Source organism: Euprymna scolopes, chromosome 12, assembly GCF_053919585.1.
Source record: "Euprymna scolopes isolate OS-2025 chromosome 12, ASM5391958v1, whole genome shotgun sequence".
NCBI classification, from domain to species: Eukaryota; Metazoa; Mollusca; class Cephalopoda; order Sepiida; family Sepiolidae; genus Euprymna; species Euprymna scolopes.
The window spans coordinates 67,569,825-67,595,459 of NC_136493.1; the positions used below are offsets into that span (position 1 = coordinate 67,569,825).

General features: G+C 37.5%; 1 protein-coding gene across 3 annotated transcripts in view; it reads right to left on the reverse strand.

Annotated features, from left to right (window-relative positions):
• The window catches only part of LOC145291315 (pyridoxine-5'-phosphate oxidase-like), a 351,668-nt gene that overhangs the window by 132,171 nt on the left and 193,862 nt on the right, over positions 1-25,635 (reverse strand). For all 3 annotated transcript variants that reach the window (XM_080137054.1, XM_080137052.1, XM_080137053.1), the window contains one exon: positions 24,678-24,716. In XM_080137054.1, coding sequence (XP_079993180.1) covers positions 24,678-24,702 — 25 coding nt within the window. In that variant the 5' untranslated portion in view covers positions 24,703-24,716. The remainder of the gene's footprint in view (positions 1-24,677; positions 24,717-25,635) is intronic.

A 25,635-nucleotide genomic window follows, 5' to 3' on the forward strand; every position in this document is an offset into this window, starting at 1 on the left:
ATCCAAGTAGATACTTACTAGCTACAGTCTGTACTTAGATTTACGAATATCTACATTACATAGCAATAGCTGTCTCTTCCTTAGCTTTACAATATTAAATACAAAAACTGAACCAATACTTTGTAATGCAAAATACAACTCCCTGATTTTCAAAAGAAAGCTGAAGATATCTTCATTAGAAGAGGAAACATACTTAATACCTACAACCTCCATATATTCACATCTACTGGAAATCTGCCCATATATCTATTTACTTTATTATACATACTGAATACGCCATAGCTTATAATTTTCTTCGAATTATACCTGTACTGCATTGTACTTCATATCAAAAATGACGTCACTTGTATCTACATTGAAGATACATCTTAACCCTCCTGCCATCTGAAATATTCAGAGCTTGGCCACAAAATTTTTAATTAATTCTTAATATCAAGCAGTCTGTAACGCGTTATCCTATTCCTAAGCCATAAATATAGCTGCTTCCACTGCATGAACTCTTACTCACCCCCTCCTCCACTAACAATGAAATAGCAATGTCCCTTAATCACTTTGAGGAGTATTATTTTACAGTAGATATATAACCTTTACAAACTAACCCAGTAACATTAACCATCCCAGTGGGGTCGCAGAAATACCTGGATTAGGACTCAGGCGTGGGGTAAACCCTTTTGGTGCTGGTGAACCCATAGATCTTCCCAGGTCATCCGTCTAGGAGAAGGGAAGCTCTGAAACTAAACCTAAGGGGAGGGAGACCTCTTCAGTCTTGGATGACAACCTTCCTAGAGCTGGTGACTCAAACAAATTACCGGTCTGCAAACCTAAACTGCTTAAGGAGTAGATAGGCACTGCCTATCGCCCGGCTTCCATATTACGTTTTTGCCTATTAGCCAGGCGTAGAGGTCGAATCACAGGACTTCGACAGAACTCTCAATGATCGATCTTGTTTCCTGACTAAGGCAATGAACGCTGTTTTCCCCACTCCCGACACATCCCATCCCTTTAAACTGGGCACTTGGGAGTGCTCGAATGCTGTAATGTCAGTGCAAGTATATTGGGTTGACCATTGTCTGATGGGTTGAGGGTACTGGATTGACAGTTCCTAGCTACTGTTCCTGATTGGTAGTACAGGTGCCCTAACCCTTTGGTAGCGCTTAGAGTGGCTGCTCCATCAACAGTTGCATAATATCGGGATGTTTGTAGTGCCATGTCGCGCATGGAAAGGGACCCTGTACTCATCCCCAGTGTGCTTTACTGAGGCCACAATCCTTGTAGATCAAGGTCAACTGATGGTCTACTTGTGTTATATGCCTGGTATTCTGCATAACCACTTGTTGAGCACCCCTTACCTAAACTGAAACTCTTTAAAAAAATGACAGTACAATCAAAAACATTATGCTTAAACTAGGACAAAACTCAAACAAAACCAATTTGAGGCTTGCATTTACGAACATCCATGGACTTAGAACTAATTTAAATGATGTTGAAGCATTTCTCCTAACAAATACCCCAGATATCTAAGCACTGTAAGATTAACCTACACTCCTCCATCCCCTCTAACTACTTTAACATGCCTGGATATCTCCCACTCTGCCGTAAGGACTCTGACAGACATATGCATAGGCTTGGAGTCTATATTTGTAACACACTCCCCTTGACTAGAGAAACAAAACTAGAATCGGACGATCAAGCCTTTATGTGCTTTAGACTTAACATGCAACATACCATTAGTTACTTTTATTTTCTCTACCGCTCTCCCTTGACCCAGGATTGTACCCTAATAAACAAAGTCTCTGACAGTATAGATACAACACTTTCCCTCGACATTAGCGCACAAGTGCATGTATTTGGTGACTTTAATGTACACCACAGCAACTCGCTTGGATTTTCTACTTACACAGACACAGTTGGTACCACAACACATGACTTCTCTATATCTCATTCCCTATCACAAATGGTTACGTTTCCAACCTGTTTCCCAGATTAGCAAAAACAACATGCTTCACTTCTAGATCTGTTTCTCTCCACAGTTCCCGATGATTGTGTTACGAATGACCACAGCCCACTCGGGAACGCTGATCATGCAGTTATAATGGTTGAAATCGCCCTTAACTCTGGAGCCAAAACTGAAAAGCCACTGCTCAAAACAACAAGATATTATAAAAAAAAGGCTGACTGGGAAGCTATCAGGGATTTCCTCAGAGACACCCCATGGCGAAATATCTTTTCACTTCCTGCTGAACAGTGTGCCAAGGAAACCACTGAATGGTTCAAAACTACAATTGAAGCACATGCTCCAGCACGGAAATATTATAGCAAGCCCCACTCTCCCCAATGGTTTACTTCTACTTGTGCAGTTGCCATTCCGCATAGGCAGCATGCATACCACAGATTTAACTGACATAAGTCCAGTTCAAACAGACAGAAATACTGTAAGAAAGAAATAGCAACAGCTAAGAGAGAATTTACTGAAACCACCAAAAAATGCATCGGAGCACAAAAATTAGGAACCTGTGACTCCTGGAAAATCTACAACAGTAAATAATGGGCAATCAACTATTCCCCCACTATCCAACAATCATGAGCTTGCTTGCTCAGCAACCGACAAGGCTAATATGCTTGCCAGTTGGTTTGCCTCAAACTCCACACTGTGTGACACTTACGTCACCCGCGTGTCGTCTAGTGGTGGAACGCTCCTCGATCGTTGGTCTCCGTGTCTCCTTGATGAGAATGTCAGCGGCCAGTACCTGAAAGAGACTCGTCAAGCCTTTCTGCAATCATGCAAAACAAATTAAAAAAGACAAGTCGATATTTGTTTGTTTTTTTCTGATTCAAAATTCCTTGTTATTCATAAAAGGTTACAATCGTCGTTTCGTACTTCGCTATTAAGTTAGGGACTGGCCGTTTGTTAACTGCAAAGTTCTTTCTTTTTCGATAAAAACTAAATAGCTACGTGACAGGGTCAATCGATGAGGCAGTCGGCTTTTTCGCTCGTTCAAGCCCAGGGGAGCAGATCTCTCTGTGTGTCTGTCTGTCTCTGTGTGTCTTGCGCTCAAAACTCGCTGCTTATATTGTGGGGGCGGGAGCTATATCTTCTTCTTCTTTTTCTCTCATTCGGCCCTTTAGCCAATCAGGATGCCGGAACCGCTGTCACTCAAATCTTCACCAGGCGGCCTATGCCCAAAAAAGGGGCTGTTTCTTCTTCTTCTGTTGGCAATCGAGTAGAATAGGCGGACCCCCAGTCTCAGCCGGCGTGTGCCTAATGGAATTTGACGGGCCATTAAAACCAGAATGGTCTCATTCAATTAACTTTGAGGGATCATAAAAATGAACCAAATCCAATTCCACAAAGGCCACGTGTCTTTTCAATAGAGGCCACTTACTCACCAGGGAGCAGCCAACAATGGTCGCTTTGTAAATTGGAATTTCATTGGTACCCTTCCTTCCACTCACGTATCGGGCTGTCATGGTCAATTAGCGTTTCCAACTCTCTTGGCCAAAAGAAGTATCCTTTACAATTACTACTCTGGCCCTATCTACCATTTTTTCTTTTTCTTTTTTTTTGTTTACCCTGGGGTTTTTTCTACGCCGCCCCACCACTACCTCTTTTCTCGGTCGCATGTTACCTCTGTCAGTGTCTATCCCGTTGGGTGGATTTAGCTTGCAGTTTACTGCACCTTCGAGCCTGTCTCATTCTGCCTCCCTCCCCACGACCTGTCTTTTACATCGTAAAATACATCTTAACTCTCTCAGGTGAATTGTTTCTCAGATGGTTGGATTGCCAACTGCACTGACCGACTTAATGAGAGAGAAGAAAAAAAAATCGTAAATCGTGGGCCAGCCCCTCTTTTCTAGGACTTTTTAATCGCATGCCAAAAGTGATAACGTCTCTAGGAATTTAAATGTTCGGTTTGGTAGTAAGAAATCAATAAACACAAAAAAAAAACAGAACAAAAAAAACAAAATAAAACAAAAAAAAACAAGCGGAATGAAAGGAAAAAAAATGTCTATTGTTTAAGAGTCATTTTGGGCGGCATCTTAACTGCCTCGTTCTCCATTCTTTCCACCGTGTCTGTCACAACCGGGGTTGCATTCGCTGGTGCCCTTCTTTCACTCAGCTGCCCGGCCGTCTGTGCTCTAGTGGTGCGCACCCCCCTCCGACGCCTTTCCCAGGCCCACAGTGCTATTCCCCTCTTGGGCTCTGTTCACCTACAGGACATAGTTCTCTGAGCCTCTGCCCTTTTGACAGCGTGACGCACCCCCAGTGCAATATAGCACTGCAGTGCCTGTCTAATGAGGTCCACAGGCAACCTTAAATCATGCAGTAGCTCAACCTGTATTTTCAATAATACGTCTCTCAACCTTCCCGGGGCCACTATGCTGGGGTGACAGGGTTCCCGATGACAACACACCTAACTGCGCACATACACGTTCCGAGATTAACATCAGCGACTGTCTTGCCGGCTACAGCCAACAATTTAAAATATGTCTACACTAGATAGTCCAGTTCTTACAGTCCTGTCATTATGATGTCAATTATATTGGTCACTTCTCCTCTAAATCTCTGCACCTGGAAAAATAATCCTTTCAACGCGGTCACCTCCACGCTTGTGACATTTGGCACAGACTCACTATTTTCGCCAGCGGTGCCAGCACTTTCGGATCGTTCTCTATCGTTTCTAATTTCTCCGCTGAGGAGATTTCTCATCCTTAGTTATCTCCTCGCCTGCTCGGTCCAACCACCTGTCACCGGACCAACTTGGCTTCCTAATCGTGGATGCAACTCTGCTCCACTGCAATATCACCACCGCCTGCTCAGGCTGCCACATCCCTCCTCGATGGATTGCCCTATTGAAATCCAATCCTATCCACTCTGCAACGACCAAAGTCAGCGAAACGAAAACGGAGTAAATGTGGTACTCTGGTAGCTGCAGGGACCTGAACCAAGCATGTCGTGGTCAAGTCGCATCTCCACAGCGATTCACCTATCTCTGAGTGCTTCGAGGTCAGGCTACTTCACTGTCACACAGTCAAAATTCGAATTGCCCTCAGTACCGTCAGTTTTGAATCCGACTGAGGTGCAAAAATATTTTTTTTCTTCCAAAAATCAATTCAACTCTCGGAAATTTATATCTCCATTTTTTTTTCTCGCTGCATACACAAAACACACCTCTGCACAGTTAATTCTCACAACAGCGTTCAACATTGCTACATAAAAATACAGCCGATATCCAGCTAAAATGTTTCGTCAAAGTTCACGAACTGCTCAATTACTTAAGCCTCCTCTCAAAAGTAAGTGCCGATAACATCACATGGTTCTCTCTACAGTCCAACTACAGTCCAAAACTGCTTCCCCACGATTTAATTATTACAGTTTTCCTTCAACTGGGAAAATCTCAGGCCAAGCCCTTTTTTTTTTTTTCGACAGTTTAAATTCCTCCAAGACACTCTCGCTCAATACGCGACTTTCTCGTGCTAAATTACTCTCTCCGTTTGCCAATTTAATCACTGCGAGATACTTCTAAATTACTTATTGCTCTTTTCTGCTATTTAAGGCGCCCCCCACCCTGAAGCTTTCCATTTTAGTCCTTAGCTACCTCCAAGGTCAGTCCGTGACACAATCTGCCAACAGTGCGAACACATGGGGGCCCTCCATGCATCCGCAGAGAAAACAATTGCACCACATTTCAACCAGGAGATGTCGCTCCAAGCTCCCGTCTCTGTCCTACTAACCCCCACTGGTCCTTGGTGGAAGGACGTCACACTACTCCTGGGACAGGGAGTCCCTTGTTCTCCTCAACGGCAGCCTCGGTTCACTTCTCCCCATTTGCTGGAGCCAGGAGATAGGTATTGGACACTCTTCATCCCATTCGCTCGACACCTCAGCTGACTCTGCGGTCAACTGCCATTCAACTCTCTTTTCTTCACGAGCCGCAGCTACTCTTCGTGACCTCCTATAGCTGGTGGAGTGGAACCCTGCAATTTCCCGTTCCAACCTTCCGTCTGTCTCTATATTTCTAGACTCTATAGAGGTCGTCTCTCTTGTCTTAAACCGTCGCTCGGTGTCATCCCTATAGTCGTCAGGAACTCTGACCTCATCTCGCGTTTAACTACCCCTGGGATTCTTTATCTTTTTACCCGTCTCCTTCATCCAAACTTGGTAACCCTGTCTTAACTATCTAGTAAACGCTGCCTTTTTTCTTCTTGACCTTCCTGGTCCTATTCGTCCTATCGGCCGTCGCCTTGGGGACCGTCCCTGATTCTCGGACCACTGGATCTGTAAGAGTTACTCCCTCCTTATTTACCTTATACCTCGCTATCCGGTTGACTTGGGACAATTTTCCTCCCTGTTCCTTGGTGGTATCCACCTTGCCCATACAGGACCCGACCGTTCTTGGGGGAAGCTTCCCGTTGCTGTCAGCTCCCACAGGAAGAGGGACAGGCCTCATGTCACCTAGTGGTATTTTCACCCCTCTCACCGTTAGCGTGTCTGGATTAAAACTCAGAGTGGCTCCCCTCGCTCGGAGCCAATCCTCTCCCAGAATCATTTCGTTGCATAGCCCGGATACCACATACAGGGGGAAATTCTCTTTCTTTCCGACCGCTCGTACGGGTAGCCATACCTTCCCTGCCACCGACATCCAGCTACCGTCGGCCTGACTGAGCTCCACATCCGACGGGTACAACCTTCTCCTCCCTGCTACCGTCCGACAGACGTCCACGTCTATTAAGGATATTAGCGCTCCGGTGTCAACCAGAGCCTTCACCTGCGTGGCTCCTATCGTCACATTACAGGTGAGTTCTCCCTTTTTGGTGAGCGGAGGGAACACCTGGGCTCTCCTCTTCTCCTGTTTCAGGGTTCTCTCCTGGTACCCCGCTCCCGTGAGCATCGCAACTTGTGACAGTGGTTTCTTTCCAACCACACCTGTCTGCCCTACCTCTCTTTCTCTACAGGTTCGCCGAGGGGGTGGGGTTTGGTTCTGATTCCTTTTCTCCAGAGGATCTTTCGCCCTCGAGTGGCTTTTCCTCTGGTCAGGACAGTCCCTCCTAATATGTCTCAGGTCTCCACACCGCCAGCGCCTGTAGGACTGGTGGCTGTAGGAGAAGCGGTCAATTTTGCATTTTCTCTGACACGCGTTCAGTTCGGTCTTTATGATGCCCACTCTGACTCTCCCCTTCTGTCGGGGTGTCTTCTCGTAGACAGTGGGGCACACACTTGACCGATGTCCCTCACCCTTACAGGTCCAGCATATAGCTCTGTTCTTGCCCTGGGTGCGATCATAGGACCTATATCGGGGGTCCCCTGTCCCTTCTCTGGGTTCTGTCTTTATTCCCCAATACCGCCTGCACCGTGGTCTTTTCGCCGGCTAATTTTCTCTTCACCTGATCGTGAAAATCAGGCTATGCTTGGGTTACTTTCCAAGCATTTGCATATATATTCCGAGGTCACCCCGGTTGCCCCGTCGCAGGCCAGCAGCACCATTTCCCTTTCTGTCAAACCATAGAATAATCTTTTCTTTTCTATGATCGCCAACCACTCCTTGACTCCCCTCGGGTCTCCCCCATATGCGGGTATGCTAACCCCCCAGAGTGGCCGCTCCATGGTCATCTGCAGCTCAACAGTCTGCCCTGACCCCTCTCCCATCGATTGACCCGCCCCGAATCCCTCCTGAGAATGCATTGTCTTATTATATATTTTTTTCACCACTCCTACTACTCCTCGCCCCCTACAAGGTTGAACAGCACCCAACACAAAACACAGCCGCTGAAACCGAGCAAAGCATACAAAAGAGGGAACCAGCAAAAAAAAAATGGACTTACCCGGTCTGTTGCACCTGTGTTCTTCTGCAACTGGCGGATGACTAACGAGCTGTTCAGACTGTATAGTCAGTTGACTAAAGTTCGTCGTCTGGCTTCACTCGTGGCGTTTTTTTTTTCCTCTTTTTTCAAGATGTGCTTTAGTTTCAAATTTACTTTCTCTTTTTTCATTTTTCAGTTTTGAGTTTCTCTCTTTTTCTCCCTTCTTGTTTTGTTCGTTGTTTTCCTTGGGTTTATTTTAACTTTTTTTTTCAGCTGTCTCGCGTATTCCGAAGACGCGGGAGAAAGAATTATGCCCGTGGTTATTCGGTCGCACGTCGCTTCGTTTTTTTTATTTTTTTTTTTTATTACGTGTTTTCCTGTGTCCGCGGCTCCAGAAATGTGACACTTACGTCACCCGTGTGTCGTCTAGTGGTGGAACGCTCCCCAATCGTTGGTCTCCGTGTCTCCTTGATGAGAATGTCAGCGGCCAGTACCTGAAAGAGACTCGTCAAGCCTTTCTGCAATCATGCAAAACAAATTAAAAAAGACAAGTCGATATTTGTTTGTTTTTTTCTGATTCAAAATTCCTTGTTATTCATAAAAGGTTACAATCGTCGTTTCGTACACAATTCAACATACTTCGCTATTAAGTTAGGGACTGGCCGTTTGTTAACTGCAAAGTTCTTTCTTTTTCGATAAAAACTAAATAGCTACGTGACAGGGTCAATCGATGAGGCAGTCGGCTTTTTCGCTCGTTCAAGCCCAGGGGAGCAGATCTCTCTGTGTGTCTGTCTGTCTTTGTGTGTCTTGCGCTCAAAACTCGCTGCTTATATTGTGGGGGCGGGAGCTATATCTTCTTCTTCTTTTTCTCTCATTCGGCCCTTTAGCCAATCAGGATGCCGGAACCGCTGTCACTCAAATCTTCACCAGGCGGCCTATGCCCAAAAAAGGGGCTGTTTCTTCTTCTTCTGTTGGCAATCGAGTAGAATAGGCGGACCCCCAGTCTCAGCCGGCGTGTGCCTAATGGAATTTGACGGGCCATTAAAACCAGAATGGTCTCATTCAATTAACTTTGAGGGATCATAAAAATGAACCAAATCCAATTCCACAAAGGCCACGTGTCTTTTCAATAGAGGCCACTTACTCACCAGGGAGCAGCCAACAATGGTCGCTTTGTAAATTGGAATTTCATTGGTACCCTTCCTTCCACTCACGTATCGGGCTGTCATGGTCAATTAGCGTTTCCAACTCTCTTGGCCAAAAGAAGTATCCTTTACAATTACTACTCTGGCCCTATCTACCATTTTTTTCTTTTTCTTTTTTTTTGTTTACCCTGGGGTTTTTTCTACGCCTGTCGTCCGCCCCACCACTACCTCTTTTCTCGGTCGCATGTTACCTCTGTCAGTGTCTATCCCGTTGGGTGGATTTAGCTTGCAGTTTACTGCACCTTCGAGCCTGTCTCAATTGGACCATGCTAACCACCCCCTGCCTGACTTTCCTTTGCGGACAGACGCCACGCTAGACGATCTGAAAATCACCCCTTCTTAGGTGTATGGTATCATAAAAAATCTTGATACTTCAAAAGCATGTGGACCTGATCTCATTCCGGCTGTGCTATTAAAAAAATGCTCCACCGAAGTAGCTCCAGTTCTCTCCAAACTTTACAACAAATGCTTTAATGAATCTTGCTTTCCTGCCTACTGGAAAACTGCTTCTGTGGTACCAGTTTTCAAGAATTCTGGCGAAAGAACAAACCTAGTAAATTACCGCCCGATTAGCCTCCTCCCACTTTTTGCCAAAATATTTGAGTCCATAATTAACCAGGCTCTAGTCCATCACCTTACAGATACTAAACTTCTGACCGACCAACATATGGATTTAGGCAGACCCGTTCCATAGCAGACATCCTCACTGTAATCTCTGAATGTATATACCATTCACTGGACAAAGCAGGGGAGAGTAGAGCGGTAGCTCTAGATATATCTAAGGCTTCTGACAGAGTATGGCATGAAGGTCTTCTCAGGAAAATCAGATCATACTGTATCAATGGAAAAATACTTAACATAATTAAATCCTTCTTAGATAAGAGAAAAATCCAGGTTGTCCTCGACAGTCGTATGTCTAAACAATATGATATAAATGCGGGAGTACCTCAGGGATCTATCCTTGGACCTCTATTATTCCTAATATTCATTAATTATCTTCCTGACAAAATTGTTTGTAAGATGGGTATATATGCTGATGACACAACGCTCTATAACAGACACGACAAGAAAACAAATGAACACGTATCTAAAGAAATGGCAAACACTGCGAAGAAGGTAGGTTCTCTCTACCATGCTAGAAAGCTACTAACGTCCAAAAGTATCCTGTACCTCTATAAGACCACCATTCGCCCATGTATGGAGTATTGTTGTCATATTTGGGCTGGTGTCTCTTCTACTAGTTTCTCGCTCCTAGACAAGGTCCAAAAGAGAGTCGCCAACCTAATAGGTCCTGAACTGTCATCTAAGCTTCAACCTCTGTCCCATTGACGAAATGTTGCATCCCTCTGCCTGTTCTACAAGTACTTTAACGGTGAATGCTCTGATGAACTGCAAGCACTTGTACCCCCTTGACGTAAATACCCCCGACAAACCCGACAAGCAGCTAAATCCCACCCTTTCACAATAAAGATCCCTAGATATAAGAGAGCCTTCTACTCCAGTAGTTTCTTCCCCAGAACTGCTAGACTTTTGAACTCCCTTCCAGGACCCTGCTTCCCCAACTGTACTGACATGCAGAAGTTCAAGTGTAACGTGAACTGACATATTGCTGCCCAACTCCCTACACAGTACCCATGTAACTTATTGAAAATTGAAAAGAACCTCTCTCAACCATACTGGCAATAATTTGATTTCTTCTTTCCAATAAGGGGAATCGATTTACTAGGGCTTTGTATTAGAAACTGAGTACCCCTTAAAAATATTTAATCATTGACTATTTGCATTTCAGTTAAATTTGTTAGTTTACAATTGCTGATAATCCACTCAAAAAATTGAAATAAAAAAGAAGATGAAATTAAAAAGAATGGCACTCTTGCAGATTTTGACCCGAATCCTTTGGGCTAGACCGGCAATCACTGAATTAAGCCGAGCGTTTTTCAAATGTTGAAACACTAAATCAACATTTTCTTGCATAATTAATGGGGGTATTTTTTCTGTTTATAATCTTAACATCCGTTGACAAAAAATAATTTGTACATTCTCTTAAGAAAAAAAAAATTTTTTTCTGTACTTTTACCTGAAAATTTACAGTTTTCACAAAAAGCATTCCTCTTTTCTCATAATAAAAAATTCTATTTGCAAAGAGAAACGTTTACTGCCAATTTTACTGAAAATTTACAGTTTTCATAAAAAGCATTCCTCTTTTCCCATAATAAAAAATTCTATTTGCAAAGAGAAACGTTTACTGCCAATTTTCAGTAAATTTACAGTAGGTTTTTGTTATTTTATATTAATTTTATTTCTATTTTTTTCCAGTTTATTGCTTTGAAATTCGTCTGCATCTGTTACTTTGGTCAGCTTCTCTGGTGACTGCCTGTCGAGTCTGAATCGTCAAATTACGCAAGAGTACCAAAAAATATATACAAGATTTTTCCTTGTACAGGTCTACCAATAAAAAGGGTGCATCTTCATTATTGTAGTGAAATCAGCCAGCTGAAAAGTTGATATATAATTTAAAAAAAAAACAAAAACATGATAGCTCTTTACATTTTTGTCAATTACAACAATAACCAATGTTATCTACCTAATTGTCATGTCAAAATTATTTTGATTTTCAATGATTACACGAAAAAATGATTTCAGCCATGTTTGTTTGGTCATGTGATATGTGATGTAAACACAAGGGAAATAGCTAAGATTTCTAATTTCTTCAAAAACTATTTCATTTAATCATTAATTTCTCCCTCATCGTTTTTTGTAAGTTTTGGCTATTTTCATTACTGTGACATTGCAATCCGTCCTCTACGTCGTAGAACTGCTGCACAGTGTTCTCACTCCTTGGTTCCTCCATTTTGCTGTGTAGCTCCTTCAGGCTACTATCATCTCTCTGGGCTTGTATTAACTCCTCCCTCGTCCTTCTCAGAAGGGGGATCTTATTTTCTCCCACTTGTTCCTCAGTGTGGCTTAGCTCCTTGTACTCTTGTTCCACTGCTAGGTTGGCTTTTGCTCTCTCCACTTCTCCGATCTCTACTAAGCCTCCTTTCAGATGTAGCTCTCCTTCTCCCGCATCATTTCCCAACAGTAAGGACACCACTTTAATTGGCAGCTGTTTCACGATCCCAACTTGGATCTCCTTGGTTGCACCGTCCAATATCAGTGTGATCCATTGCAGCGGTATTCTCATCGTTTTCCCACAGACTCCATTTATTGTCACATATTTGCGTGACCCTCTTGCTCCGCCCGTGGCAATTTTTCTCTTAACACTAGGGACTTCGATGATCCTGTGTCTCTTAGCATTGTTACTGGTATGCCCTCCAGTCTTCTATTTCCAACAACTCCACTCCAAATAAATGGTCAGTAAGCTTCCATATGCGGGCTTAATCCCACCGCTCTTTGTGGCTTAACTTCCAGTGCTTGGCTTGTTTCCGGTCCTCGGCATGTTCAACATGCCCCAATTTTCCGCATCTATAACATGTCATCCCATACCTCCTTTCTGGTGTTGTCCAGCTCTTGCTATTTTATCAGGTGCCATTTTTGCTTTCTCTCTTGATGGTAGGTTTTGCTGAGTAATCTCTTCAGCCATTTTCCAAGCAGACGCTCCTTACCCTTTGTGAATTCCACATAGGATTGGGTTTCCATTCTCTGCTGGACGATAGGCTTCTGGCACCAGCACAGGATGGCCCTTTTGACTTCCTCGACATTTGAGCAGATGATTTTTTCTTTTTAGATAATTGTTATTTTATCAGCTTGCATGAAAAGAGCTATGTAAAAGATGCTTAAAACCTTTGGAATTATGCAAATACCACCAGTAGTTCAAAAGTTATGAGAATTTTAAGTGCCAAAATTTATGCTTTTCCGTGGACATTTTTCTTTAGAAAAAGTGGGCCAAATTACGGATCTCAACATTTCAAGAAATTTGGTAATTTCGCCACCCTTTATTTATTTTTCAAGCTATTCTCATGAAACTTGGCACATTTATGTAAAATTGCGTGCTCTTTCTGATTATGCAGATCTGGAAAGCTACTTATTTGCAGAAAACTTAAATGCGATATTCGTTTTCAGCATACCAAAAACCTTAAAAGATAGTCATTTTAAAGAAAAATGTTAACGTGGAAACAAGGTAAAAATTTACAAAATGCATCACAATGAAATTCTTTATTGAACCGCCTAATTATTATTATTTAGATATCTTCAGTTTAAAAAAAAACAGGTTTGTTTTACAGATTTGAAAAAAAAAATGGTCTTGACAATAAATCCAAGTTTCACAATATATTTTACTTAATTGTTAGGTGAAAGTACAGATTAGTTAACATAACACCCTTCTTTCCCCATGTTAAGAATGTGTTTCTAAATAATAATGTTATTATTTCAGCATGGTAGCATAAGTGCACAAGTACCTTTCATTTGTTATTTTTTTTGTTTGTTTGTTTTTTTACCACCAAAAAAAAAAACAAACGCATGTACATTTTGTTGTTTTTTTTAACACATTTGGTACATGTGTACAAGCGTTAAAAACAAAATAGTATTGTTTGGAAATTAAATTTAAAAACTTGATAATTTTTTTAAATTTACAAACACAGAATAAAAAATGAAACTTTTTTCTGCTTTTGTTTCCCTTTAAGCAATTTGAATTTCTATAAAAGATAACCTTTTAAAGAAATTTCCGCACAATTAATAATTATCAAATATTTACATATTATACCTGAAAATAATTCTGAAACTATTATCTATATGAAAATGGATGATATATACGGATTTATCTTATCAATTTTGAAATATTCTTTGTCAACTTTGCTCGGTCATAATTTTGCTTCCTATGGTCATAAAAATCAAAATCAAACACCAGTAGAGATGGACTTCTTTGTTTATATAGCCTGTAAAATTTCAGCCATATCAAATAAAATTTAACCCCACACATATGTATCCCTTCCTCAAATACTTGCTCGTCCACTGTTCCGCAATTGTTCTCATTATTGCCCCCTTCCTCATAGAATTTCGAACATTCAATTCCAAACGTTCACCAACTTTTAATAGTTCGCCTTTCCTCATCGTTTCCATCTTCATTAAGGAAAGCCCATGAAGAAAATCCTCTACTCCCTCCATTTTTTTCTCTTACTTTTGCCTCACCTCGTAGAGAGATATTTGTTTAGTCCAGTGGGATACTGACTCAAAGGGAAAAATCGATACTATTATTATTATTCCATTCACGAGCCCCCATATTACATCCTTGGTTCGTGTTTAAATGCACAGTAGAAACTTTAACTCCAGCACATGGACTTAGGGTTAATGTATGTAATCGTCTATTGAATTTTCGCGAGTCTCTAATCAAAATAGGGAGATGCGAGGCATGCAAAGAAAATTCAATATGAATAATGAGGAGGTCGGAGGCAAAAATATAGTTTATGTATTCTTTTTTATATGGGTTTCATTTATCTTTGTTTTATCTATAAAAACAACTAAACAAACAAACAAAAAAATGACCTAGGATTGAAAGTGGCGAAAAAAAAAAGTTCATTAATGAGGGAGGAGAAAGAGCAGTCGTCATTAATTCCAGAGGAGAGTGGGGGGTGGAGAAAGATAACTTCTCAGATCGGGTCAACAATTCGTTCAATGATACATCTGCACGATAAACTCCGGTCGATTATCTGCCGGATTGCAAACAACACAAAAGTCTTTTTGTTGAGGGATCGATGAGGAGAAATTCACAAAACTGTTTCTCATGCAAGTCCAAATAACATTTCTTTTTTTTTCTTTTTTAAAGTTCCATTACCTTCTCCGTTCCTTTTCTTTTCAGAGCCCAGTAAAAAAAAGGAGAACCATTCGTCGCTTTTCATGGCTAACTCAGATTCAACCGTATAACGTTTTTTTCCTTTTTAAGGTATCATTCACTTCATCGCCTCTGATTTTATTAGCCAAGAAAAAAAAAAACACCTTCTCTTGCAGAATCACGAACTAATACTCACTTCTTCCTTCCTGATTCTCGGCTGCTGCTGCTCATGCCCCCTACGACCTCGGCATGGCCTTAAATTGATTCTAAAAATAACTTGACCCCAGCAGTGTCACTGTCTACTGCTTGACTTACATCCACTCTAGGGTCTCATTTTTCTTCCCCTGGCCTTCTCCAGGCCTAGGATCATGACACCCTTAATTCAGTGCAGTTCTAAAACATGTTAACACCATGTCATGCCTGTTATTTGATAATATGGTGCAAATAATGTATGTCTCTTTGATAAATTTTCATTCGGAATCAAAAGAGGGAGTTAACTTGTCTCTGTTTACAATATAATTAATATTAGTATCATTTATGACAAAAAATTTGCTGATAAATTGGCATTAAAAAACCTGGTAATCAACCGATTATCAAAGATCGGTAATTAGCCAATTTGATAATCGGTACATCCTTAATATATATATATATATATATATATATATATATATATATATATATATTTTTTTTTTTTTTTTCAGGAGTTTTGATAAGATAAGCCATCGACACCGTAGGTTTCAAATCTAATAATAGGGAACTGTTGTAGGTCCCAATATCAAGCTCTCTTCAGTGGATTTATCTCATCTGTATAGAACCGGAAATGGAAACAAATATTACAAAATCTCCTGAAATCTCGTTTTGTAAAAACTTCAATTTCAAAATAATTCAAAATTAAAAAAAATTTGTCTGCTTAATATTTTGTACATCAAAAATAAAACCTGATACATATTTAATATGGGTCTTTTATTAATACACTATAATAAGTGTAAACTATTTATTGTTTCACATATGAAAAAATCTTGTTTATTAATTCATTAATTTAAAAAAATTTTTACCAGACTTATATGGATTTGTTGATATCCTAACTAATTCATAATCTGGTCCAAGGGAGACAACTTTGTAAGGCTCAATCAGCTTTACAAAAATCATTTAAAATTGGATATTTTCAATCCTTATTCGAACAGATAATTATTTTTATTTATATAATAATATATTTAAATGATCTAAGGATGTGAGGTCTATTTTGAACTTTGTTGAGGTAGGATAAGGTCTTTCAAGCAGCTCCTGCCCAGATGTAGCAACAATACTCCATCCTTGGACATACGCAGCTCTTGTATAGGTAAAGAATTACATCAGCAGTGAGATATCTACTGGAGTGGTAGAATTATCCAACTATTTTTCCAGCGACTTTAGCAACGGATTTGATATACGTGTTTCATTTCAGATCAAGAATAAAGATTAAGCCCAGAAGCTTGTCAAAACATGGAACCTCCCAAGACGAGAGCCATTCATTTCAATTGATGCCAGATGGGGATCAGAGCGTTGATGATGCAAAGATAGAAGTTGGGTTTTAGATGCTTTAAATGTAACCAGTCACCTCTTTCCCCATTGTACCACATGCTCAAGATCAGAGGAGAGAATAAAAGAGAATGTGATCATTTACAGCCTTTGATGTGCTGCCATAGAAAGTAGTGTTGTCAGTATAAATTTCTATGAATGATCTTAGAATGTAGCTCAGGAAGAGAGTTGAGCCTAGGACAGACCCCTGAGGGACTCCAACATTAATACTGTGAGCTTCTGATTTATGGCCATCAACCACTACTCTTATGAAGCTATCAGAGAGAAATGATTTAAGAATTGAGAAAACATTTCCAGCTATACTGTAGCTGGAGATCTTGTGAAGTAAACCTTTATGCATACCTTATCAAAGCTTTTTGATATGTCAAGAGCAATTGTCCTAGAAAGGAAGCCTCTGTCGAGAGATTTGCTAATCCTATAAGAAATAACCATAAGCACATCTGCTATAGATCTAGCAAAACGGAAACCATATTGCATGGCACTAAGAAGGTTATTTTTGCTGAGATGGTTGATTACTTTTCTATTTAACACAGATTCCAGCAACTCACTCATGATGCACAGGAGACTTATTGGTCTGTACTGAGAGGGAGAGGACTGATCATCTGAATTCTTAAATACAGGGCATACTGATGAGGTTTTCCAGGGTGTTGGGAAGCAATTCTCCTTAAGATAATGCTTAAACAGCTTTCTAAGTATGGGAGTTAGTTCTGGTTTAAGCTTTTTCAGCAATATAATTGAAGTGCCGTCAGGGCCAGTTGCTTACTAGAATCAAGGTTTTTTATTAGCTTGACAATATCATGCACAGATATTTGCATAGCATGCTTTCTGATATAGGAGGAAATATGGGGAGTTGACGGCCTTGGTTGCATAAGATAGAATTAGCAACAAAGTTCTTGGCAAAGAGTCTGATGCTGATGAAATTACTCCAAGTCCATTGATGATGGTTGTGATAGAACTCAAGACTCTGTTATTTGGCAAAACTGGTGGGAACTAAGCCACTGCTCAGCTACTTTGGACTTAACAAGTTGAGCAAAGAACTCTCTCGCCTCCTTTATTACTCTTTTACGGTGATTGCTAACAATCCTGAAAGTGGCTTTAGCCTCAGTACAGTTTCTGGTTTTCCTTTGATCCTCTTTCCATAAAGGCAATATTATCTTTTAAAAAATTTCTTCTCTGTATATGTTTTTTTCCTCCCCTCTTCTGGTGAGAAGCATTTGGCTTCCCTAAATATTGTATTCCCTTTTGAACTGATAGCATAATAAAATTTCATTGTAAACTTTTTATTCCTTTGTTAGCTTAACTTATTCTATAAAGCTAGTTGAGTGTACATGTACCGATTAATCAGGTGATTAATCTAATGTTGATTTATCAGCAACTTTTGTTGTCATGAATGATACTAATATTAATTAAATTATCTTGTAAACGAAGACATGTTAAATCCCTTTTTTGCCAGTGAAAATTTATTGAAGAGAAATACATTGTCTACAATATATTATCAAATAATGTGCTGTTAGCAAGTAGAATTTTACAACTGCACTGAATTTGAGGAAAATAGATGTAAGCATATGGAAAATTTCCTCCCTTTCTCTTCCTATCGAATTAACATTTTTACTTTGAACTTTAAATCACTGTTAAAAAAAAATTATTGCTTCATCAGGCAGTTTTCATGTTGAGGAATTGTACAGTAAATTGTGATGCAGTGTGAACCACAAATAAAGCATTCTTTATCAATCATAATCTTGTTCCTCATTCTAGACTTGTGCTACCATTACATATATATTTTTTTATTTTTCTGGTTTGGATATTTTATTGAGATAAATAACTAATTAAATATCAGACATAAGTAATTTAAATACGTAAAAAGTTAATTAAATATTAACAACCTTCAACCATTATAGCAACCAGTTTCTGCTGGAAGTATTTTGATTTTAATCCCCAGAATAATATGTTTGAAATATTCTTAACAAGACTTGTTAGGGCAATTTGCATAAGTGACTTCATGCAAATTACCTATTATTACTTGAGGAGACTAAACACTAAAAAAATAAGAACGTTGAAAGGACGAGAAGAGCTCAAAAAAAAGAATTTACTGAAAGGAATGAAAACACTTCTCACCTCTGTTACCTAATTTTCTTCAACAAAACAAGAACATTCTCCTGAACAATCGTTTTGGAAATTACCAAACTTCAAACTGATATATTACTCTTTATTGTATTTGTAATTATAATTGAATATAATTTGTTTTTGAATGCAATAACTTGCTGGTTTTTAATTGCCTTCATCTAAAAAACGGGAGGTTATTATGCTACAAAAAGTTGTTCTTTTCTATAAAAAAAAAAAGTGTTAGAAATGATTAACTCAAGAAAATTTCCAACATATTTTCCAAAACGGTTCAACAAAAAAAAAAAGCATGCACAAAAGTTATTTTACAGCAAAAAATTTGAAACAAAAACAACAAAAAATGGCATTGATAGTTCGATTTGAACTGCTAAATAGTGTTAAAAAAAAAAAAAACAGCTTAAAACATCCGATGGATTTTTCAATGAAATTAAAAAAGAAAAAAATAGGGGGAGAAAACACTGCAAATCAATTCTCTCCTCTTTTCCCAATTCCAACTAATTTGACACCAAACCTTTTAGTGTTTGCCTCCCAAGCAACCATAATATGAACGGAAAAAAAAAAAAAAAAAAAAAAAAAAAAAATGCAGATTGTTTTGAACTCAAACAGTTTCCCCCTAAAGGATTTGACCCGAGGATATCACAGATCATTTAATAAATGGCTATTAACCTTAACATGAAAGTTTTTAAAGAACTAGAGGCCGAGGAAATGACTATTAGCCAAATATGAGAGAAATTACTCTCTTTAAAGTGTAATAGAACTACCATAAAAGAAAAATAACCATGTACCTTAATAGCCTAGAGAAAATGTATTGTAAACAGTCCTCTGTTACTTCTTCGTTATGTAAAAAAAAAGCTAAAAACCATTCACTATGATGTATCCAAAGTGAATTATTGTAATAGAACCTCCCTTAACAGATACATATTCTTTAACTTGGCAATCTTTATATTGAATATTTTGAATTCTTGTGATAGCGATTTAAAATGGGTTCTAAACTTGAAGTTGCTAAAAAAGCTGCCATGAACAGCTTTGGTTTCTGCCACCCACAGAAACCAAAGCTGTGACCAAATACACCAGCACCTTGTAAACAGTTCACAAAATGAATTGAAATGCTACTCTATCGGTTCTCAATGAAATCTCATTGATTAGCATACTTTTATCTCTACAAAACAATTCGTAATATTTCTATCGAACCCATATGAATACATAAAGAATTTACTGAAAGAAATGAAAACACTTCTCACCTCTGCTACCTAATTTTCTTCAACAGAAAAAAACATTCTCCAGAACAACCATTTTGGAAATTACCAACTGACATAAGTATTACTTTTTATTGTTGGTTTTTAATTGTCTTCATCCAAAAAAACGAAAGTTTGTTCTGCTACAAAAGATTGTTCTTTTCTAAACAAAAAAATGTTAGAAATAACTAAAAGAAAATTTTTAACAAATACAGCTGTCTGCAAGTTATGTCAAATCATGATATCAAGGGGGTGATAAATCAGCAAAACTTGTAAAACGACTAATATGTTAAGCCATCTTAGAAAGATTCATCAAAAAGAAACAAAAGTTGCAGATAAGAAAAGGAAGCATAATAAATATTCAAGGACAGACATTCCAGGAGCAAGTGGTAGCAATTATGAGCCTACAGCAAAACACCAAACTACTATAGAATCAAAAAGAAAGTTTGGAATATTAATGTTCACAGGTCACAAGATACATTCTCTGATAGGAGAAATAATAGCGGTTGATATTAAACCATATTCTGTTACATCTGACATTAGATTTAAAAGGCTTATTGCAAAACTTAGTCCAAATTACAGCATTCAATCAAATAGTACTTGACTGAAAAATAATTCCCAATTTATTTACAAAAGTAAAACAAAAATTCAATCATCTCTTGATGAAATCAGTAGCATTTCTTTGACTACAGACATTTGGACAGCTGCTACAAATAATGCCCCCTTTCTGAGTTTGGTAGGTTGTTAGCTTTAAAATGACTTTGAGCCATGTAAATCTATGTTTATAGTTCTGGTTCACACACAGAATTGCACAATGCAACAAAGTTTTCTTAGTTTTCTGGGATTCAGCGACAAATATGGATGCTGGTGTCAGTATTTCTGACTTTAGTGGAATCCTTCTACTATTGTTGAACAAATCTCGTTATCAATGGAAACAAGGTTTTCATTCTATCTAAATGTTAAAAACTTGTGTGTCTACTTTCCTAGATACAAGATTCAAATTTAAATTTCAAATAAATGACATGGAAAGCACTAAGAATTGGATTCTACATCTACTTTCTACTGATAATAATGAAACAGAATCAGCAGGATACACTTATTCAAACTCAAGAAGATCAAAGTAAAAGTAAAACTATTTTTCAAGCTTGTTTGATGAATTAACTTTGAATAAACCTACAATAACAAATGAAAACTTAGAGCAGGTAGAAGTTGAGTTAAACCTGGAGACTGCAACTACAGCAGAAATACATAAATCACAATCTAAACTCAAAAGGAGTAAATCTCTTATGATTAAGTGCACAAAATAACTTGATCAATTTATATACAGGAGACCTTACCACTGCTGAGTAAACTGCCTTCAAAATATATAAGCACACCGCCTTCATTTGTGGAGTGTAAAACTCTTTAGTACAGCATTAGTAGTATATATGTGTATGAACCTTTGAGGAACTGGCTGAGAATGGAGAAACTCTAATGTTTCTACATTACAACTTAAAAGTATTCAACTTTAAATGTTGAGGAGACGATGAAAGAGAAAGCAGGCCGCAAGAATAGAAAAGAAGAGGAAGCAGAGCAGCAGCAGGTGCAGAACTTCAGCTTATAGTTATTCACTTAAAGAATTACAATTTGTACTTTGTAGTTGGTTTGTAATTTCTTTTATTCTAATCTAATTGTTTAATTATTTTTATTTAAGAATTGAAAATTGTACTTTGTATTATGTAATTTTCATTAATAAAAGCAAAAAGCCATAATAGTGGACAAACACTTAACAAATGTCAAGTTAAATTAGCAATTACTATGTTAATTTATCAAGCTATCTGATGAGTTACTTGGCAGTGATGAAATGGTTTAAATGTAATAGGAAAGAGAAAAGTAATTAATCAACCAATTAATCAGCAAACTGACTGATTACTAATTAATCGGCAAAGTGGCCGATAAGACTGATTACCTGCTGATTAATTGGTACACCCCTAATATATATATATATATATATATTCCAAAAGCCTCTGGAATTGATGGGGGAGATATAAACTTGCTACTATGGTTTCAAATGATCTGAAATAACAGTAAGGGAAGACTTGATTCCAAATATTTCCTCTCTTTTGAAAATAGGGTACGATTATGAATATCTCCAATATCAAATAAACCTTATATACTGTAAAATTTACTCTATGTATGGAAACCAAAGGAGGGAGATATAACATATTAGAAATATTTGGAATCAAGTCTCCCTTTGCTATTATTTCAGATCATTTGAAACCATAGCAGCAAGTTTTAGTCTCCTCTTCATCAAAGCCAGATGTTTTGGGAAAATATTAGATAGCAATGGCCAATGACTCATTATCTGATGGTACATCTTTTAAACTCCTCGGCTTAACGTTCACAGGAAACATGAGTTGGAACAATTACATTGAGAGTATTGGCAGGACCGCTGCGAAGAAGGTAGGTTCTCTCTACCGTGCTAGAAAGCTACTAACGTCCAAAAGTATCCTGTACCTCTATAAGACCACCATTCGCCCATGTATGGAGTATTGTTGTCATATTTGGGCTGGTGCATCTGCCAGTAGTCTCTTGCTCCTAGACAAGGTCCAAAAGAGAGTCGCCAATATGATAGGTCCTGAACTGTCATCTAAACTTCAACCTCTGTCCCATCAATGAAATATTGCATCCCTTTGCCTGTTCTACAAGTACTTTAACGGTGAATGTTCTGATGAACTGCAAGCACTTGTGCCCCCTCATAGTAAATACCCCCGACAAACCCGACAAGCAGCTAAATCCCACCCTTTCACAGTAAAGAACCCTAGATGTAAGAGAGCCTTCTATTCCAGTAGTTTCTTCCCCAGAACTGCTAGACTTTGGAATTCCCTTCCGGGTCCCTGCTTCCCCAACTATACTGACATGCAGAAGTTCAAGTGTAACGTGAACCAACATCTTGCTGCCCAACTCCCTACACAGTACCCCTGATGCTTATGTCCCTGATAGTAGCCCCCTACATCAAAATGGGAATGTGTCTTGTTTGGGGTGAAAATGTAATTAAAAAAATAAAATGAAATAAAAAATTTTTTGAAATTCATATGCAAAACTAGGAAAACAAATGATTATGATTTAAACATTTTATGATTGTAAAAAAGTGCCAAAAATAGGCTCTGGATAATGGATGATCCCCTTAACATGCGTAATTTGTAACAATAAAAAAAAATTTTTTTTACAGGAACATTACGAAAAAAAGCTCCTAAAGTCCGTATTAATGAATTCAATATAACTCAAAGAAAAATGAATTTCTCGAACTACTGATATTACCATTGAATTAAGCATTCTACTTTTTTTTTTTAAATTACAGATTTTGCATAATTTTTATATGCAAGATTTTAATAATTTCCTTGTTTGCAAGAATATGAAACTTTCGGCATAACATAATTTTTTATATAATCTCGAACAAGAATTTTAAAAAATTCATTTAAAAACAGGAATATAATTAAATTAAAAAATGATAAAAATTGATACAAACGTTGAGAGTAGGAATGTACGGATGCATGTCTGGGTTAAAAAAAGAAATCTGACACCCCTACTTCCTTTTACTATCATGACTTCATTTTGAAACAGTGTTTTGATTGGCTATAATTTTGGGCTTTCGTATAACCGTGTTTACAAACCTTTATTTGTTGCGTTTTTGGTAACAGTAGAATTACTTGCTTTTTGAGGGCTAGTTAAGTTATTTTTTCACAAACAAGGTGGGTTTTTTTAATTTAATTCAATATCTTAGGACTTTACTTAACTAATTATCTTTAAAATAGACCCAGATAACTAATATTTATCTTTTACAATGAATTTATTTAACTTAAAAATTTAGCTGAATTGGTTAGCTCACCGTGAAAACATTTTTCATAACTTTTTTTTTTTACGTGTACAAATATTTTTTTTCCTTTAGGAAATTAACTTTAATCTCTAATCTTTCAAATACAATCACAAAGTAGTCGGAAACCTACAAAAAAATTATGATAAATCGGCTTTCAAAACTAAGTCCCTCTATTTTTATCTGCCCATTTTTGCCCATACCTAGTAGAACACCATCTTGTCTTATGAAGAAAAACTATCAAACATGACTATACTACCTAATAAGATTCTATAAATTTAAATTTTGGTTACAAGTATATATTATATAAATTAGAGTAAAAACAAAGGGAACCATTTTCAGTTCAGAAGTTACTCTGATCTTATTTTAGCATAAAAACAATCTTAATATTATCAACTCGAAATTCTAACATCTTTACTGTAATGCTTTGAGTTTTTTTGGGGTTTTTTTTTTTTCAAAGACAGAACTACTACTACCACAAAGATTAACTAAATATAATTTCGCATCCCTTGGTGAATTGTGATATAAATAAAATCCAATGCATTGTATTGAGTTATTAATATAACCCAATTACCATGTTATACTATTAAAATTAGTTTACAATCATGTGATGAAGTTTACTTACTTTTATTAAAAAATACTTCTAAACATATTTTACAAGGCTCATGTTCAAAATTCAGGAGTATTGCCTACATTTAATTATAACAAATATAAGGGCGATAATCCTGTTAAAAACCTAAGTTGGTTACCTCTCATTCATTTAAAATAATTAATATCTATAGTTAGAAGATAAACTGAAGTAAACGCCTATACTTTAAGTTTTAAGTCCTTATTTACATGACATGAGAAGTCCAGTAATTATGTCCATCAATCAATAACATCATATATTAATTTATATATGCTTTGGTGTTATCTCTTAACAAACAGCAAACTTCTGATTTAAAAAATATCATTATGTATAAAGAATAGGAAGTATATGCAAAAGCATACAGTTGCACACATCTATCTAACTCGTGTGTGTGTGTGAAAAGATTAAAGAACATATATCAACAAGAAGAGATGGTATACAAACAATACTAAACAAAAACAAAATAAAGTTATAGAGACAAATTAGTTACCTTGAATGTTTCCATCCATTTCCATTGCTTGAAAAAAAACTGAAAAACAATAATGAAAATAAAATTTTTAAATTTAACAAAAAATATAGCGGATTCAATTCTTTCATATGGAAAAGGCCTCAGAGAAAATAACTGTCATATGATAAATATACATTTCCTTAGAATGGAATCTATTCCATTTTTCCCAAACACTGGGATATATCTCTCAATAGTCAATCAGCTTTGTTCAATTACCTTTTTGACTTGCCCAGTTATAAAAACTAGCTCACCCCTTTACCATTAGATTTTCCTATTCACACGATGGATTAAAACAATTTCTTTCTCACTAGATTTTACTTAAATAAAATTGTAAGTTATTTTTTCCTCAGAAAAACAGATTTTGCATTAACTGTTTTCAAGCCAATAATATTGTAGCATTACTATCATTTATAGCATCAACTGCATCATTAACCATTACCATTGGTTGTATTAATAGTATTATCATTAGAAATTGTGAAAAATGCAAAACAACCAACATTATAAAAAACATTTCAAGGGACACATATTTTATGATACAGGCGTTTTTGAGTTTAACAAAATGTTCATTATTTCTTTAAAAATGTTGAACTAATAATTAAGATGTTTCAAGAAATGAATTCATTTTGAATATAGAAATTCCAATAATATATAAGACATTCAATACGTTTAACCACAATTTGTAAATTGTTTTCTAATTAAAAAATGTGGCTAAACAAAAAAGAAAAAAGCATTGGGCACAGCAGAGAATTCAAGTCTAGTAATAAAAAAAAACTAAAAAAAAAGGCAAAAAAAAAACCTAATAATCAACACACATACATGTACGTATAGAAAATTAGCTCATAAATCAATTACTAAGATTGATGTTTGAATTGATTAAACTAGAAAGTATCAATATTTCTTCAGGTGATTTAAAAAAAAAAATCGAATGAAGTTTCTCTTA